General features: G+C 42.9%; 1 protein-coding gene across 1 annotated transcript in view; it reads right to left on the bottom strand.

Moving 5' to 3' along the window:
- usta (uronyl 2-sulfotransferase a) overlaps positions 1-20,474 on the bottom strand; it is a 159,544-nt gene that overhangs the window by 29,033 nt on the left and 110,037 nt on the right. Inside the window, exon 2 of the mRNA XM_029631924.2 lies at positions 6,458-6,501. Within this exon, the coding sequence (XP_029487784.1) occupies positions 6,458-6,501 (44 nt within the window). The remainder of the gene's footprint in view (positions 1-6,457; positions 6,502-20,474) is intronic.

Raw genomic sequence — 20,474 nt, 5'->3', positions numbered from 1 at the left:
CCACCGCATCTGCGGCGAAAGGTGACAGCTAGAGCGATGTTTGTCAGACCATGACACATCCCGAAAATCGGTCTTCTTACAAAATTGCCTGTAGCTTCTGAGCGATTTGGCCTAAAATATTATGACTCCTCTATGGAAAGATGAGACTATCACGAACACAATGGTGTTTTCTGTTTTGCTCAAGGACACTCCACAAGACTCGTCTGAAGTTACCCCGGAACAAGTTGAAAAAATGTATGGAAGTACAGTGAATTCGGAAATGATTTAGACTTCACTTTCACACATTTTGTTACGTTACAGCCTTATTCTAAAATTGTTTTCCCCCCTCATTAATCTACACACAATACTACATATTGACAAAGCGAAAACAGGTTTTGAGAATTTTGGGAAAATGTATACAAAAATATTCAGACCCTTTACTCAGTACTTTGTTGAAGCACCTTCGGCAGCGATTACAGCCTCAAGTCTTCTTTTTGGCAGAAATGTCTTCTGGAACGTGAACTTTCATGTGCCCTAACAAACTTGTAAATAAGATTAAAAGTGTTAAAATTACGAGCCTAGTTGGTTTAGCCACAGAGAAAAGACAGGGACGTTCCTGCTAGCCATGATTGACTGAGATCATGGCTTGGCTGGACATGCCGAGAGATGAGTTTGGATTGGTCTGCCATGTAGCACGCTTCTGTCTAACATGAGCTGGTCAGTATGTGTAGGTAATACTTTCTAACGCGTAAAAAAAATAATATCATCTGAGTTTTGAAATCAGTGGAATTACAATATGATAGAAAGGAGATGGAGAAATGTCAGGTTTTGCAAATATTGCAAAATATTGCAAATATGCAGAGAGAGTCAAAGATTACACACAGAAGAAGACTGTTATATAAAACACCTCTGTCCAGATTACATCTTCAAACTAAGGGCAACCATGGCATCTGTGACAGAGGGAGAAGCGTCCCTCCATGTATACGGTTAAAAAAGTGTTCTGGACATATTCAAGTCTGTGCTAGCAAAACAGTCCAAGGTGGTTTCAACAGGCTCATCCATTGCGACGTCGCCGGAGGCCCATCTGCTAGCCCCGGCACGCTAGCTGTCTGAATCGCTGTGTCTCCAGCTCGTCTACTGTAGTAGCGACTACTGAATTGTCTCCCTGACTCATCTATTGCTACTCATTGGACCCTATAATCACTCGGCTACACATGCCTCTCCCTAATGTCAATATGCCTTGCTATTGATGTTTTGGTTAGCGATTATTGTCTTATTTCACTGTAGAGCCAATATGCCGTAGCCCTTTTTGTTGCACTCCCCGACACATGCAGTGACCTCACCTGGCTTAACTGGTGCCTCTAGACACAAAACCTCTCATTGTCACTCAATGCCTAGGTTTACCTCCACTGTACTCACATCCTACCATACCCTTGTCTGTACATTATGCCTTGAATCTATTCTTCCACGGCCAGAAATCTGCTCCTTTACACTCTGTTCTGAACACACCAGATGACCAGTTCTGATAGCCTTTAGAAGTACCCTTATCCTACTCCTCCTCTGTTCCTCTTGTGATGTAGAGGTTAACCCAGGCCCTGCAGCCCCCAGCATCATTCCCATTTACCAGGCACTCTCATTTGTTGACTTCAGTAACTGTAAAACCCATGCATATTAATATTAGAAGCCTCCTCCCTAAGTTTGTATTATTCACTGCTTAAGCACACTCCACCAACCCGGATGTCCTACACTTCCATCCCCAAATACAACATTTTCCGACAAGATGGAACTGCCAAATGGGGCAGCTTTAGCCTGCAGAGTTCTGTCATACTATCCAGGTCTGTGCTCAAACAATTTGAGCTTCTACTTTTATAAATCCACCTTTCCAGAAACAAGTCTTTCACAGTTGCCGCTTGTAATAGACACCCCCCCCCCCCCGGCTGTGCCTTGGGCACCATATGTGAATTGATCACCCCCATCTATCTACAGAGTTCATACTGTTAGGTGACCTAAACTGGGAAATGCGTAATACCCCGACAGTCCTACAATCTAAGCTGGATGCCCTCAATCTCAAACAAATTAACAAGGAACCTACCAGGTAAAACCCTAAATCTGTAACCATGGGCACCCTCTGATATCATCCTGACCAACTTGCCCTCTAAATACACCTCTGCTGTCTTCAACCAGAATCACTGCCTCATTGCCTGCGTCCGTAATGCGAACACCCCTCATCACTGTCAAACGCTCCCTAAAGCACTTCAGTGTTCCCTAAAACACCTCATCTCGTCAGTAGAGGATGCCTGGTTACTCTTTAAAAGTGCTTTCCTCACCATCTTAAATAAGCATGCCCCATTAATAAAATGTGGAACTAAGAACAGATATAGCCCTTGGTTCACCCCAGACTTGACTGCCCTTGACCAGCACAAAAACATCCCATGGCGTTCTACATCAGCATCGAATAGCCCCCGCGATATGCAACTTTTCAGGGAGGTCAGGAACCAATATACACAGTCAGTTAGGAAAGCTGAGTCTAGCTTTTTCAAACAGAAATTTGCATCCTGTAGCACTAATTCGAAAAAGTTTTGAGACACTAAAGTCCATGGAGAATAACAGCACCTCCTCCCAGCTGTCCACTGCACTGAGGATAGGAAATACTGTCACCGCCAATAAATCTACGATCATTTCAATAAGCATTTTTCTACGGCTGGCCATGCTTTCCACCTGGCTACCCCTACCACGGCCAACAGCTCTGCACCCACTCCTGCAACTTGCCCAAGCCCCCCTCCGCTTCTCCTTCACCCAAATCCAGATAGCTGAGGTATACAACCTGGACCCTTCTTTCTAGAATTATCTGCCAAATTCTTTTGCAACCCCTATTACTAGTCTGTTCTCCCCTCTTTCATATCGCCTGAGATCCCTCAAAGATTTGAAAACTGCCGCAGTCATCCCGCTCTTCAAAGGGGAGACACTCTAGGCCCAAACTGTTATAGACCTATATCCATCCTACCCTGCCTTTCTAAAATCTTCAAAAGCCAAGTTAACAAACAGATCACCGACCATTTCGAATCCCACCATACCTTCTCCACAATGCAATTTGGTTCCCAAGCTGGTCATGGGTACACTTCAACCACGCTCAAGGTCCTAAACGATATCATAACCGCCATCGATAAGAGACAATTCAGTGCAGCTGTATTCATCGACCTGGCCAAGGCTTTCAACTCTGTCAATCACCGCATTCTTACCGGCAGACTCATTAGCCTTGGTTTCTCAAATGACTGCCTCGCCTGGTTCACCAACTACTTCTCTGATAGAGTTCAGTGTGTCAAATCGGAGGGCCTGTTGTCCGGACCTCTAGCAGTCTTTATGGGGGTGCCACAGGGTTAAATTCTCAGGCCGACTCTTTTCTCTGTATATATCAATGATGTCGCTCCTGCTATTGGTGATATTTTTTGATCCACCTCTACACAGACGACACCATTCTGTATACTTCTGGCCCTTCTTTTGTCACTGTGTTAATAAACCTCCAAATGAGCTTCAATGCCATATAACACTCCTTCCGTGGCCTCAACTGCTTTTAAATGCTAGTAACACTAAATGCAAGCTTTTCAACCAATTTGCTACCCACCTTCCCAACAAGTATCACTACTCTGGACGGTTCTGACTTAGAATATGTGGACAACTACAAATACCTAGGTGTCTGGTTAGACAATAAACTCTCCGTCCAGACTCACATTAAGCATCTACAATCCAAAAGTAAATATAGAATCGGCTACCTATTTCGCAGCAAAGCCTCCTTCACTCATGCTGCCAAACATACCTTTGTAAAACTGACTATCCTACCAATCCTTGACTTTGGCGATGTCATTTACAAATAGCCTCCAACAAGCTACTCAGCAAACCAGATGCAGTCTATCACAGTGCCATCCATTTTGTCACTGATGCTCTCGTTGGCTGGCCCTCGCTACATATTCATCGCCAAACCCACTGGCTCCAGGTCATCTATAAGTACATTAGGGCTACTTACCACTGTTTACCAACTGTACAAAGTTTATACCGGTAACTTGCAAAGGAAACAGTACAACGGCAAATGAGTCCTTCTGCTGCTTGACAGGCAGAGCCCACAAAGGATGGGAAATTGAAATAAATCATTCATACTTGTCAGGTATAGTTTGCTTTTATATCACTCAAATCTCCAATTAATGGAGGCCAATATTGATAGATCGCTACCCTCACACATCTGAAATGACATGATCAATTGATGTTTACTGATCATAAAAAGCATGCAGTTACTTGCTGTATACCTCCTGATGATTTGTGCAATTGTTTTGCATGGAATAATTGGATATTTGTTGTTCTGACTATGCTCTTTAACAATCCCTTAAACGGCAATCCCTCATCCCTGGCTGGTCTGATGTCGATGTCTCAGGCAGGACATGCTGGAGTACTTCCTGTTGTTAACGCGCTGTTTGCCTGATTATCTCTCTTCTCTCCCTTCCTACCCAGAGTGGAGCGGATTCACTGAGCTACACGGTTAATGGGACATCAAAGAACATTTGAGACAATAAAAAAGAGCACAAGCAAACTATTGCAATACTCTCCAATGGGGAATAAAATATGTTAAGAAACAGGAAAACAGTCGCTACTTGTTATTTTGGGTTTTTCGTCTTGGTCAGGCCCAAAGATACAGAGCTAAGTTCATACGTGTGCATGCCATGAATCCAAACAGCCAATTTCAGGGAAATGAGAGACATGAGAGACTTGCATATGTTGCGTGTTTCCTTACATGTAACTAACTAAACCTTATAGTTTGAGGGCTTTTGCTTTTATTTAAGTTTAGCCCTTTTTACACTTTTCAAAAACCTTCAAAACAGAAATTCCCTGCATTAAGAACATGCTTTGCAATAACCAGTTAAGGTATACTTAACTAAGCCAAACAACTGCAGTTTAAGGGGCAAATTAGAGGATGACGCATCTCACGTAGCGTTAGCCGCTAACATAGCATTACCATCACTGTCTGAGAGGATGACATAATGACAGACGTGGCTAATAGCAATGTTACCGTCACAGAGGGTAGGGAAAACTAGGGGCTTAGCCACCCCAGTATAAACCATCTGATGTGGTTGCTAATGGTAGCTAGCTGATAAACTTTGAGCTGAAAGGAGGGAAGAAAAAGAGGGGGTTAACCACAAGTATAATTACTAATACAGTACCAGCCAGTATAACCCACACAAGAGCACAGGGCTTTACAGTAGTAGTCTATCAGTCCTTTCTCTCCATTATAATCCTACTGGTCAGTGATTTAACAGATTGCAGTGCTACTGTGTCCGTGTTCTTTGGTAAACAAATAGTTTGGATTCATCATTATGACTTAGGAAACAGACAAGCTGTTCCTGGCTGCCTTTGCCTTATCCCGACTGACCAGTCAGCCTTTCCAGATGGCCAACAGCCTCTCCGTTAAATCCTAGCAGTAAAAAAGCAAGGTTGATATGAGCCAGCCACCAGTTCTCTCATCCACAGTTATTCCTGTCCATGTGACCATGTAACTCAGAGTTTATCTTGGTCAAGTAGTCAGGAAAAACTACTGGCCCATCTCAGCGCTTCTGATCACCACAGTCCAGACAGTTACGCCACAGTTCACACCAGCCCCTGCTCAGATAGGTAAAGTACAAGCCATGGTATTTTCTCAAAGTTAGCCTGGGTTAGTGGCCAACACTACAACATACCTCTCCAAGTCAACATAATAACATATAAACTTGGGCCAGATGTTGCCATGATTAATCAAAACAGCCAGACCTTTAGGTCAGCTCCAAATAGACAACGTAGCCAGACCTCTCCTCACACACAAGCACACACACACCAGATAAACTCTGAACACATCTCCAAATATAGCTAGCCTAGACACGTTCACGAACACAGAAATGTGTCTCCCACCAACAAACACGACACTGTAATTATCCAATTTGTGAGTTGGATTGATAAATCTGTCACCACACAGAAAGAGAGAAGGGGGAATGTGAGACAGGAAAAAGAGAATGAAAGAGAGGTGGATCAAAGAGAGAATGATATAGACAGGTGGTAGGTAGAAGGGTGAAACTAGTGGATGAAAGAAACTGTGGGTAAATGTTGAAAAAGAAAAGATAGAAATAGAAAGGGTGAGAAGAAATAGAAGTGAGATAGAGGCAGACCGATGCAGCTGGCCAGACACAAGGCCCCAGTGTGTATGTGTGTATGTCTGTGTGTCTGTCAGTATTTGGTATTTAGAGTGAGTTCACACACAGCTCCTTCAGACATAGACCTCACCCTTATCCTGCCTGGACTGGACTGGCACACACACAGGGCAGCACATCAGAGAGAGATGGGGGAAAGAAACAAGGAGAGGGGGAAGAGAAAGAGGGTAGAGAGCATGGATAAGATGAAGTGTGAGGTATAGAAAGATGGAGTGATGAAAAGTAAAGAGGGACTGCTGTATTAAGGGTCTTACCCTGGGAGCTGGGGGTCCGTGGTCATCGAGATACGTGGACTCTCCTGTGAAGAAACAGGTATAGATATGTAGAATGTGATAATATTCAGAGGGACTATAGTCCAACAGTCATATTATGGCAAATCCACTGGCAGCACAGATTCACAGGCTAGTGAACTCAAGTCAAGAGTGACCAAAGTACTTAATAAATGTCAGACAGACAGGCAGACCACAGGTGTAATAAAAATCTATATCCAGCCACAACAATCTTCAAGAGCCAACTAGAAAAAAATGGTCCGTCACGATCCCTCTAAGAAAAACAGAGCAGCCTTCACATCCACATAAAGTGTGGGAATGTCGTCATGAGCGAGTTACCGTGGTTCCTCCTTTAAAAGTTGCGTCATACTGCGGCACACCCGGTGTGCTGCTGCAGCATTCTGTGGCACGCCATTTCTGTTACTGCAAGTTATTGCTAGTTTGACCAGCAGAGTTCATCTTTGAGAAGCATTTGATAGTATTCCGTATTGGCATTACCAGATAATTTAAAACCTTTTTTGTAATAGTATATGGCTTATTTCATTTGATTAATATTATGGTGTTTCCATTCAGAGAAAAAATGTCAGTTTGTAAATTCAGACGTTTCGCTCTCTGAGCGCACACTGGACATTCGGACCAAGGAGTAGGGTTGATTTGAGCATTCTGTGGCCTTACGACGGCAGTCAAGCACCCAAGCTAACGGTGCGTCGACAGTGGCTGTTGTCGATGTGTGCAGAACGTCCCTGGTTTGAGTCCAGGTCGGGGCGAGGAGAGGGACGGAAGCAAAACTGTTACACAGACACCATTGTAATCGATTGCAAGACCAGAAATAGTCAGAGGTTTTTATTTTTTCCCTACTTTTTTTATTATGTAGACATAAGCACAGTTGACACCATCGAGGTGCGGATGTTAACTTTCTACACAAGTTGTTTTTTTCCAGTTTCGTCCGACGAACAGATTGTAGTGGTAAAATAAAAAGGGATACATTTTTATAGAATTCTAAGCATCACTCCAGTCAAAACAGGCTCTGCGAACGTTCGATTCTATTAATTTGCTATGGGCTCGTGCTAGTGTTCCAGTTTAGCCAACGTTCTCAAGCCATTTTTCAGCCTTGGGTGAATTTTGACTCGTTCTATTGTCCAGCATATAGATATCCAGAGCGAATTTACGAAAGCACCCGAATGTCCATTGAGAAAGCACAACGGCTATACCATTTAGCTAAGCTAAGAATGACGGGAATAATCAAGTGGGGGTTAGCCTTGCAATAACCAAGTGGTGAGACACATAGCCCTCTATATTAAAATGTTTCAGGTACACTCCGATAGGTGTCTGTGTCACATACAGTCTCTTCTATTGACATTATCTTCCATTGTTTGTCCTCGTGTCTGTTTTTCAGCATAAAGTATTCTGTAGCCACTTAGTGTGGACACCAGGTGAGACCACACACACACAAACAGTCTCTCTTCTTCATTTTCTCCCTTTCTCCCTGAATCCTCTAGGTTATATGAGCTGTTTTGGTAAACCCCTCCCACATCTGAACTGGCTGACACAGAGGGCACAGCATGATCATAGGTGAGATGTCACTTGGTCGGGTCAACAGGAAGTATTATTAAAGAGATGCTTTACATTAAAATACAGACAGAGATGTAATAGTCCCAGAGTTAATGAGCCAAGGTCAGTTTTGCATTTAACCTCCTGATGATTATGATGACTGACCGTGTTAGAATAAAAAACACAAGGCTTAATCATGCTCTCTCTCTATCCATCTGTCTCTCGTCTGCAGGTATGTTTTCATGTGAGAGAGGAAGCCAGTCCCGTCAGCCACCTCACCCGCTCTTAAGATAACTTTCGATCCAACTGGGGGCCCAAGGATGGTTAGGAGACACTGCAATTGTGATGAACTGCGAGAATATTAGGGTAGCACTGTAATTCATGAATCATATGCTGTCTGCCACTGTTCTTACCTCGTTCTCTTTCTGCCTTCAACACCTCTCTCCCCACCTCGTCTTTCTTCCTCGTTCGATAATCTATCAGTGGTGGCAGTTGGCTTGTCATCAGAAGCAAACAGAAAAATACTGCAGCTGGAGATTGCGCAATAATTGCAACGGAGGACACCAAGCGACCACCTGGTAGATGTAGTCTCTTATGGTCAATCTTCCAATGATATGCCTACAAATACGTCAGTTTTGCATTTAACATCCTGATGATTATGATGACTGACCGTGTTAGAATAAAAAACACAAGGCTTAATCATGCTCTCTCTCTATCCATCTGTCTCTCGTCTGCAGGTATGTTTTCATGTGAGAGAGGAAGCCAGTCCCGTCAGCCACCTCACCCGCTCTTAAGATAACTTTCGATCCAACTGGGGGCCCAAGGATGGTTAGGAGACACTGCAATTGTGATGAACTGCGAGAATATTAGGGTAGCACTGTAATTCATGAATCATATGCTGTCTGCCACTGTTCTTACCTCTTTCTCTTTCTGTCTTCAACACCTCTCTCCCCACCTCGTCTTTCTTCCTCGTTTTAGAATGCACACCATATGTGCATTTAAGTAAAGGTTGAACTTGTATTTATAATATTAAAATTATCATAATTATAATGCATTTATGTATTTATAACACCTGGATAATGAACTTCTTTCAATAAAGCGTTCACATTCTCCACTGGTTGAAATGATCTCATTGAAATACTATCCTGTGTCCTCAGATTAATGCAGATGAAGGGCGTTAGATATGCATAGTTTTTTTTCTATATATGAATTACAAATCAATCGTGTTTCTAGTCTATTGCATAGTCACAATGTGTAATCATTGATGTCCCAGGAGCAGGAGTGGTAAACACTGTTGAAGTGTATAATTGTAATACATACATGCAGACACAGCATCATTCAAATAATGGAGTTTGATATGACTGAAAAATAATGTCTCAGAGATTCACACCTGAACCGCACCTTTAGTTGCTAAGGAAGAGTACATGTACAGGCTACAATGTGGGAATCTCATGCATGGTAATAACTACTGTATATAGGACTTGCGTCCTTGGCACAATAAAGTTATTATATTCTACTCTATCCATATGCTTCATTAATGCCATTCAGACTTGAAGTTGATACAACAACTATGATAGCTGAGGTTCATAGATTGGTATGAATATTAGTTCAGAACCTAACGTTTTAAGGTCCATACATAGATCGGCTACATAATATAGCTAGCTACACATCCATAGGCATACAGTTAAATAGTTAGCTAGCTATGTTACTTCAGCTGCATTTGAAGACAAGCTTACACAAATGTACATTCAATTTGCAGTAAATGCTTTAGCTAGTTAGATTCTTTACATCTACTGTTTCACAAGACAACAGCCTGGTTTGCTGGTTTTCTCAGGAGTCCCTAAAACATTAAACAATACGAATTACAAATTCATTCTCTTAACACTAACGTAAACTCATGTAAACTCGTACATCACCTTGGTCCGTGCAATTGCCCTTATTTTAGCCCCCCCAAAAAGTAATCCTTACAGATCACCTGTAATGTCAATACCATTGTAAAGCGCAATTTCTCTCCTTTCCAACATGATCAATTACATGACCTGAATGCTGCCCGTTTCTGCATAATTCAAGCAGGCAATGAGCCCCGTCGGGTCTTTTTAAAAATGGCGGGTGGTGGAGCGAAACTAATGCGTGATAGTGAGAAGGAGAGATGTGCGTGGAAAAATTGCTTTTTTTCACTCGATCTGTCCAACTTATCACCCTATTGCCTCTAAAATGTAAATAAAACACTATAAAGAGTTTATATGTGTCATTACATACCTATTAGAAGGTTTGTGTCGAATTTGAATCTGGTTTTTAGGGCGGTGCTAAAGTGATCTTAGAAGTAAACAGCTGCTTTGAGAATGATGATCGTATGCAATGATGACGCCAAAAAATGACTAGGTATCCCCCCCCCTTACCCCCGTCACTGTCCATTTCTTGTTTTTAAACAATGAGAGAAGTGCTACACCTGGTGGAGAGAGATTGTAAAACATAAATAGTTGCTTTATGCGTGCTGTACGTTCCGACATGACACGTCACGATGTAACGGAGGGTCCGTTTTTTCAACTTCTCCAATACTATAGAGCCATTACCATGTCGATCAACGCTTGAATAGAAACCTAGTTCACACCCCCAATTTTGAAGTCAACATAGTCGCTACAGTCCCATTCGTTTTCTTTGTAGCCTTGTTTGAATGTTGCGGTTGCGCACATTTGTACGGAATGGGGTGAGTTTACATTAGCTAGCCTCTAGCGTCGAGCAATCCCGTATCCGGGAGCGTAATTATAGCCTCAAGCTCATTACCATAATGCAACGTTTCCTATTCATGAAAATCGCAAATTAAATTAAATTAAATAAATATATTGAAACACAAGCTTAGCCTTTTGTTAACAACACTGTCATCTCAGATTTTCAAAATATGCTTTTCAACCAAAGCTACACAAGCATTTGTGTAAGAGTATTGATAGCCTAGCATAGCATTAAGCCTAGCATTCAGCAGGCAACATTTTCACAAAAACAAGAAAAGCATTCCAATAAAATCATTTACCTTTGAAGAACTTCGGATGTTTTCAATGACGAGACTCTTAGTTAGATAGCAAATGTAAATGTTTTCCAAAAAGATTATTTGTGTAGACGAAATAGCTCCATTTTGTTAATCTCGTTTGGCTAAGAAAAATACCGGAAAATGCAGTCACTTACAACGCCAAACTTTTTTCCAAATTAGCTCCATAATATCGACAGAAACATGGCAAACGTTGTTTAGAATCAATCCTCAAGGTGTTTTTCACATATCTATTCGATAATCTATCAGTGGTGGCAGTTGGCCTGTCATCAGAAGCAAACAGAAAAATACTGCAGCTGGAGATTGCGCAATAATTGCAACGGAGGACACCAAGCGACCACCTGGTAGATGTAGTCTCTTATGGTCAATCTTCCAATGATATGCCTCCAAATACGTCACAATGCTGCGGTACTTTGGGGAAAACGTGGAAAACGTAAGCTGACTCCTAGCTCCTCCACAGCCATATAAGGAGTCATTGCCATGAGGCGGTTTCAAAAAATGCAGCACTTCCTGATTGGATTTTTATCTGGGTTTTTTCACAGACAATATCTTTGCAGTTTTGGAAACGTCAGAGTGTTTTCTTTCCAAAGCTGTCAATTATATGCATAGTCGAGCATCTTTTAGTGACAAAATATCTTGTTTAAAACGGGAACGTTTTTCATCCAAAAATTAAAATAGCGCCCCCTATATCCAAGAAGCTAGCTGGCTATTGTTAGCTAGCCAGATAACTTGCTAAATAGCAATTTTCGTAAATGAACATTATGACCAAAAAATATGCAGAAATGTTTGTCTCTACATTAACTAATATATTCATCTCAATTGTACATTTTTGGCTTGACTCGTTATGACGTTATAACAACTTACGTCTGGTTCCACCATAATGTTTTGTTAGCCATCTTTGTTGAAGAACGTCACAAAGGCAAGGGTGGCTCGCGTCAAAATTCATCATTGGAACCACTCGATATGATTGGTTACATAAAAACCTTGGCACCCAAATGCATAATGAGTGCTTTAACTCCCCCTTGTGGTGGTCTGGAGCAATGAAACTGTGACGCTGGGTACCTCTATGTCCAGTGGTGCAAGCTCGCAACTTTTAAAGGAGGAACCACTATACAGCCCATTTAGTATAGTATCTGCCAGAGGAGCTATTGTGCGGAGCTATTTCATCTCGGACAAAGATCTCATATAACACTGTGTACTACTCCTTTCACAGAACAGCTCAAACCGGCTCTAACTAGAATAGAAAGAAGAGTGGGAGACCCCGGTGCACAACTGAGCAAGAGGAGAAGTCGACTGGAGTGTCTACTTTGAGAAACATACGCTTCACAAGTCCTCAACTGGCAGCTCCATTAAATAGCACCCTCAAAACACCAGTCTCAACATCAACAGTGAAGTTGCGACTCCGGGATGCTGGCCTTCTAGGCAGAGTTCCTCTGTCCAGTGTCTGTGTTATTTTCCCAATCTTTATCTTTTCTTTTTATTGGCCAGTCTAACATATGGCATTTTTGTTGGAACTCTTGCCTAGAAGGCCAGCATCCCAGAGTTGCCACTTCACTGTTGACGTTGAGTCCGGTGTGTATATACTGTATGTGTAGTTGAAGTCGGAAATTTCCATACACCTTAGCAAAATACATTTAAACTCAGTGTTTCACAATTCCTGACATTTAATCCTAGTAAAAATTCCATGTCTTAGGTCAGTTAGGATCACCCCTTTATTTTAAGAATGTGAAATGTCAGAATAATAGTAGAGAGAATGATTTATTTCAGCTTTAATTTCTATCATCACATTCCCAGTGGGTCAGAAGTTTACATAAACAATTATAAAGGCAATACTAATTGAATGTAACTTGGGTCAAACGTTTCAGGTAGCTTTCCACAAGCTTCCCACAATAAGTTGGGTGAATTTTGGCCCATTCCTCATGACAGAGCTGGTGTAACTGAGTCAGGTTTGTAGGCCTCCTTGCTCGCACACGCTTTTTCAGTTCTGCCCACACATTTTCTATAGGTTTGAGGTCAGGGCTTTGTGATGGGAACTCCAATACCTTGACTTTGTTGTCCTTAAGCCATTTTGCCACAACTTTGGAAGTATGTTTGGGGTCATTGTCCATATGGAAGACTTACTTGCGACCAAGCTTCATCTTCCTGACTGATGTCTTGAGATGTTGCTTCAATATATCCATATAATTTCCCTCCCTCATGATGCCATCTATTTTGTGAAGTGCACCAGTCCCCCCCTCAGCAAAGCACCCCCACAACATGATATTGCCACCCCTGTTCTTCACGGTTGGGATGGTGTTCTTCGGCTTGCAAGCATCCCCCTTTTTCCTCCAAACATAACGATGGTCTAAATGGCCATTATGGCCATTTTTGTTTCATCGGACCAGAGGACATTTCTCCAAAAAACATGATCTTTGTCCCCATGTGCAGTTGCAAACCGTAGTCTGGCTTTTTTTATGGCGGTTTTGGAGCAGTGGCTTCTTCCTTGCTGAGCGGTCGATATAGGACTTGTTTTACTGTGGATATAGATACTTTTGTACCTGTTTCCTCCAGCATCTTCACAAGGTACTTTGCTGTTGTTCTCGGATTGATTTGCACAAAATACGCTCATCTCTAGGAGACAGAACGCTTCTCCTTCCTGAGCGTTATGATGTTTGCGTGGTCCCATGGTGTTTATACTTGTGTACTATTGTTTTTACAGATGAACGTGGTACCTTCAGGTGTTTGGAAATTGCTCCCAAGGATGAACCAGACTTGTGGAGGTCAACCATTTTTTTCCTGAGGTTTGATGAGGTCTTGGATGATTTATTTAGATTTTCCCATGATGTCAAGCAAAGAGGCACTGATTTTGAAGGTAGGCCTTGAAATAAATCCACAGGTACACCTCCAATTGACTCAAATTATGTCAATTTGCCATTCAGAAGCTTCTAAAACCATTTCTGGAAACCACTTCTAATGCATACAGGAACAGACTCATTATTCATTGGTCTAAGCTGTGTCGACCAAAGCCTTCTCTCTTGGCTTGGGCTCATTAGTTCTAGGCTTGTATAGGAAGTACATTGCATGACTTGTAAGGACTGTTTACACTTTCTGATGGTGGTGTTTGGACTCTGGGCAATTAGTTCTCTAAAGAGTGGCCTGGTGTCAGAATCACACACACACACACACACACACACACACACACACACACACACACACACACACACACACACACACACACAGCAAGATCCTTGCAGGCCTCTGAGTTATATAGTGTCAGCGTGACTTCCTACAGCACTTCTTTAGTACATTAGTTTATCATCTGCTACAGTATATTAATATGGAGACAGCTGCACTGTGCACACACCCTCAGGTGTGTCTGCTGCACACACACACGCATTCTTGCTGAGGAATGCTGTGGGAGGCTTGTCGTGCAGAGGTATCGGAGGTCATTCCAGGGCGTGGAAACGAGAGATAGATCCTCCCTGTCGTTCATCTTCAGGGCCGACCCCCTTTGTGTGTTTCTCATTTGCTCTGTGCATCAGGATTGGAACTAATTTCTTCCAGGGCACATGCTCGTAAAAACAGACAGCTGCCATCCACCCACACCACCCACAACGACAGGAGCGGTGGAATCTACTGAGCCTCCATGGAGTTATGTGTTCTTCTTTAGTCCCATGTTCATTGTCACCTAAATCAGATCCATTTTGGCTGCATTCACAAGTGAACACAGCCCACACAGACTTAAACTATGGTTGGATTATTTGGTTTCATGCTATGGATATAAGTTCTATGGCTGTTTGGAGTAGAAACATCTATGGTATACATCCTCTCACACTGGAGCCATGATGGTCTTTGAACGACAGCCCTCTTTCTTATATGACACTCAATAATTGAGGCCAATTTACAGAGGTCATGATACCAGTGATTAAAGAAGGGGAGAGATTAGATGGAGGAAGAAGGGAGGGAGATATGGGGGAGGAAGGGGGAGATGGGGGAGGAAGGTAGAGATGGGAGAGATGGGGGAGGAAAGGCGAGATGGGAGAGATGGAGAGGAACAGGAGGTGGGAGAGATGGGGGAGGAAGGGGGAGAAAGGTAAAGATTGGAGAGATGGGAGAGAACAGGATATGGGGAAGAAGGGAGAGATGGGGTAGGAAGAGGGAGATGGGGAAGAAGGGAGAGATGGGGTAGGAAGAGGGAGATGGGGAAGAAGGGAGAGATGAAGGAGGAAGGTAGAGAAGGCAGAGATGGGGGTGAACATGAGACATGGGGGAGGAAGGGAGAGATGGGGGAGAAGGGCTTGGGTTCACACAGGAAGAGAGGTCGATGTTCCTTGACCCTCAGATAACACCTTCAACTGACTCACAGCCAGGGGTTACAGGGAGGTGAGTGTAGGTGTCTCTATCTTTCTGTATTTGTGTGTTTGTGTGGCCAATGGGTTAATAGGATTCATGTGTCATGGAACACATGGTAGTGCTACTGGCTGAGATACAGATGAAGGTTGCAGCACGGTAGGAGGTGCCATCAAACCTAACTGTTATTTTTCTCATTAGCTACCCATATGTAGTTTATATGTTTACTCATCAGAACATATCAAGCTAGATTAATTAATGTGGTTGTATAAATACAGTAAATAGATTGTAATAGAGCATTCCATTTTGTAAAAGAAAACAAAGACCCTGATACGAAACATCTACACAAACTATGGAAAACTCCATCACCAAATCTCAGTCTTAGCAACAAACGTTCCCAAATTCCCAATAGCTTTTCTATATATCCAAGATGGCGTAGCCGTGGGAAAGTCTGTTTTGATTGTCTTGTCCCGTCCCTTGTATATATCATTTTTTCTTCTCATATATTTAGTATATATTATTTTTTTAATCTAATTTTCCATCTACGGACTGAACATACTCTCCTGCAACCCGCCTTACCCAATGTGGTATGGATCTGCTATATTTACACTTTTTAACGGGCACCCCCTTCTGAAGCTAGCCAGCTAACTAGCTACTAGTTTGCCTGGAGCTAGCCTCAAACTAATCTCCTGGCTAGCTGAAGAGATTCCATCAAGCAATCCCTGGGCTTCAATTACTTTTTTTGCCAATTGTCCTGTACCCTTTGCTGCCGACACGGAGCCCCGCCGATCCATCACGACTGGCCTACCGACATAACCGTCCGAGGGGGTTTCTGTCCCGAAGCAAGCACCAGTTAGCCTGTAGCTAGCCTCGAGCTAGGCCCTTCTCCTGGCTAGCCCAAAAATTCCATCAGATAATTCCTGGCCTTCAATACCTCTTCTGCCAATTGGCTGGACCCTTTGCTGCAGACACGGAGCCTAACCGATCCATCACAACTGGTCTACTGACGTAACCGCACGAGGGGGTTTCAACAGACTCTTGTTGCGACGTCCCCCTGAGAATCATCTGCTAGCCCCGGCCTGCTAGCTGTCTGAATCGCCATGCCTCCAGCTCACCTAGCTACTTACTGGACCCTATGATCTAGTGGATCCTATGATCACTAGGCTACACATGCCTCTCCCTAATGTCAATACGCCTTGTCTATTGCTGTTTTTGTTAATCATTTTTGCATTATTTCACTTTAGAGCCTCCAGCCCTGCTCAATATGTCTTAGCTAGTCCTTATGTTCCACTCCCCACACATGCGGTGACCTCACCTGGCTTAAATTGTGCATCTAGAGATAAAACCTCTCATCACTCAATGCCTAGGCTTACCTCCATTGTACTCGCATCCTAACATACCCTTATCTGTACATTATGCCTTGAATCTATTCTTCTGCGACAAGAAACCTGCTCCTGTTACTCTCTGTTCCGAAAGCACTAGACGACCAGTTATTGTAGCCTTTAGCCGTACTCAAATCCAACTCCTCCTCTGTTCCTCTGGTGATGTAGAGAGAGACCTATGCCCAGCAGCCCCCAGCATCACTCCCATTCCCCAGGCGTTCTCATTTGTTGACTTTTGTAACTGTAAAAACATTGGCTTCATGCATATTAACATTAGAAGCCTCCTCCCTAAGTTTGTTTTATTCACTGCTTTAGCCCACTCCGCCAACCCGGATGCCCTAGCCATGTCTGAATCCTGGCTTAGGAAGGCCACCAAAAATCATGACATTTCAGTCCCTAACTATAACATTTTCCGACCAGATAGAATTTCCAAAGGGGGCAGCGTTGCAATCTACTGCAGAGATAGCCTGCAGAGTTCTGTCATACTATCCAGGTTTGTGCCCATACAATTTGAGCTTCTACTTAAAAATCCACCTTTCCAGAAACAAATCTCTCACCATTGCCGCTTGTTATAGACCTCCCTCATCTCATCTCCCTCATCGCCCCCCATCTATCTTCAGAGTTCGTACTGTTAGGTGACATAAACTGGGATATGCTCCCTGAAACACTTAAGCGAGCAGGCCATTCTAATCAGCCTTACCTGGGTATCCTGGAAGGATATTGAGCTCATTCCATCAGTAGAGGATACCTAGTTGCTCTTCAGAAGTGCTTTCCTCTCCATCTTAAATAAGCATGCCCCATTTAAAAAATGTAGAACTAAGAACAGATATAGCCCTTGGGACACCCCAGACTTGACTGCCCTTGACCAGCACAAAAACATCCTGAGGCATTCTGCATTAGCATCTAATAGCTCCCGCGATATGCAACCTTTCAGGAACCAATATACTTTAGGACACTGTAAAGTCCATGGAGAATAAGAGCATCTCCTCCCAGCTGCTCACTGTACTGAGGATAGGAAACACTGTCACCACCGATCAATCTACAATAATTGATCATTTCAATAAGCAATTTTCCACAACTGGCCATGTTATCCACCTGGCCACCCCTACCCTTGCCAACATCTCAGCACCCTCTGCAGCAACTTGCCGCCCCCCCTCCGCTTCTTCTTCACCCAAATCTAGGCAATCTGGACTCTCTCTTTCTAAATTATCAGCCGAAAATGTTGCAACATTTATTACTAGCCTATTCAAACTCTCTTTCGTGTCATCTGAGATCGCCAAAGATTGGAAAGCTGCCGCAGTCATCCCCCTCTTCAAAGGGGGAGACACTCTAGAGCTAAACTAATATAGACCTATATCCATCCTGCACCGTCTTTCTAAAATCTTTGAAAGCCAATTTAACAAACAGATCACCAATCATTTTGAATCCCACCGTACCTTCTCCACTATGCAATCTGGGTTCCGAGCTGGTCATGGGTGCACCTCAGCCACGCTCAAGGTCCTAATCGATATCATAACCGCCATCAATAAAAGACAGTACTGTGCAGCTGTATTCATCGACCTGGCCAAGGCTTTTGACTCTGTCAATCACCGCATTCTTATCGGCAAACTCAATAGCCTTGGCTTCTCAAATGACTGCCTCGCCTGGTTCACCAACTACTTCTCAGAAAGAGTTCAGTATGTCATATCTGAGTGCCTGTTAGCCGGACCTCTGGCAGTCTCTATGGGGGTGCCACAGGGTTCAATTCTCAGGCCGACTCTTTTCTCTGTATATATCAACGATGTCGCTCTAGCTGCTGGTGTATCTCTGATCCACCTCTACGCAGACGACACCATTCTGTACACATCTGGCCCTTCTTTGGACACTGTGCTAATAAACCTCCAAACGAGATTAAACGCCATACAACACTCCTTCCATGGCCTCCAACTGCTTTTAAATGTTAGTAAAACCCGCACCCTTCTGCCCGACAAGCATCACCACCCTGGACGGTTCTGACTTAGAATATGTGGACAACTACAAATACTTAGGGGTCTGGTTAGACTGTAAACTCTCCTTCCAGACCCATATCAAACATCTCTAATCCAAAGTTAAATCTAGAATTGGCTTCCTATTTCGCAACAAAGCATCCTTCACTCATGCTGCCAAACATACCCTTGTAAAACTGACCATCATACCAATCCTCGACTTTGGCGATGTCATTTACAAAATAGCCTCCAATACCCTACTCAACAAATTGGATGCAGTCTATCACAGTGCAATCCGTTTTGTCACCAAAGCCCCATATACTACCCACCATTGCGATCTGTACGCTCTCGTTGGCTTGCCCCTCACTTCATACTCGTCGCCAAACCCACTGGCTCCATGTCATCTACAAGACCCTGCTAGGTAAAGTCCCACCTTATCTCAGCTCGCTGGTCACCATAGCATCTCCCACCTGTAGCACACGCTCCAGCAGGTATATCTCTCTAGTCACCCCCAAAACCAATTCTTTCTTTGGCCGCCTCTCCTTCCAGTTCTCTGCTGCCAATGACTGGAACGAAATACAAAAATCTCTGAAACTGGAAACACTTATCTCCCTCACTAGCTTTAAGCACCAAATGTCAGAGCAGCTCACAGATTACTGCACCTGTACATAGCCCACCTATAATTTAGCCCAAACAACTACCTCTTTCCCAACTGTATTTTATTTATTTAGCTCCTTTGCACCCCATTATTTTTATTTCTACTTTGCACATTCTTCCATTGCAAAACTACCATTCCAGTGTTTTACTTGCTATATTGTATTTACTTTGCCACCATGGCCTTTTTTGCCTTTACCTCCCTTCTCACCTCATTTGCTCACATTGTAAATAGACTTGTTTATACTGTATTATTGACTGTATGTTTGTTTTACTCCATGTTTAACTCTGTGTCGTTGTATCTGTCGAACTGCTTTGCTTTATCTTGGCCAGGTCGCAATTGTAAATGAGAACTTGTTCTCAAACTTGCCTACCTGGTTAAATAAAGGTGAAATAAAAAAATAAAAAATAAAAATAGTCCTATAATAACTACAACCTAAAACTTCTTACCTGGGAATATTGAAGACTCATGTTAAAAGGAACCACCAACTTTCATATGTTCTCATGTTCTGAGCAAGGAACTGAAACGTTAGCTTTCTTACATAGCACTTTTACGTTCTTCTCCAACACTTTGTTTTTGCATTATTTAAACTAAATTGAACATGTTTCATTATCTACTTGAGGCTAAATTGATTTTATTGATGTATTATATTAAGTTAAAATAAGTGTTAATTCAGTTCTGTTGTAATTGTCATTATTACAAATACAAATTTTGTTATTTTTAAATCGGCCGATTAATCGGCATCGGCGTTTTTGGTCCTCCAATAATCGGTATCGGCGTTGAAAAATCATAATCGGCCGACCTCTAACACATACACCAAAAGAGCTTGGATTGGGGCTTCTGTCACTTGCTCACTCTAAAATTCACAAGCTTGGACAACCTGAATAAAACAACACAGAAACATAGTTACTTCCCAGGTGCCAGTTTGTTAATGCATTCAGCAATGCTCAACATCGACTTAAGCTGGCTTAATCAGACCCTGACAAATACCATGCATCAAAAGTTTATGTTAAGGAGAGTGTATTCAGGAGAGAGGACAATCATTCCCTGAGGCCGACCCAAACAATCCCTTTAGGTG

Source organism: Oncorhynchus nerka, linkage group LG24 (assembly GCF_034236695.1).
Source record: "Oncorhynchus nerka isolate Pitt River linkage group LG24, Oner_Uvic_2.0, whole genome shotgun sequence".
Classification (NCBI taxonomy): Eukaryota; Metazoa; Chordata; class Actinopteri; order Salmoniformes; family Salmonidae; genus Oncorhynchus; species Oncorhynchus nerka.
This window is presented reverse-complemented; position numbering and strand designations above follow the sequence as displayed.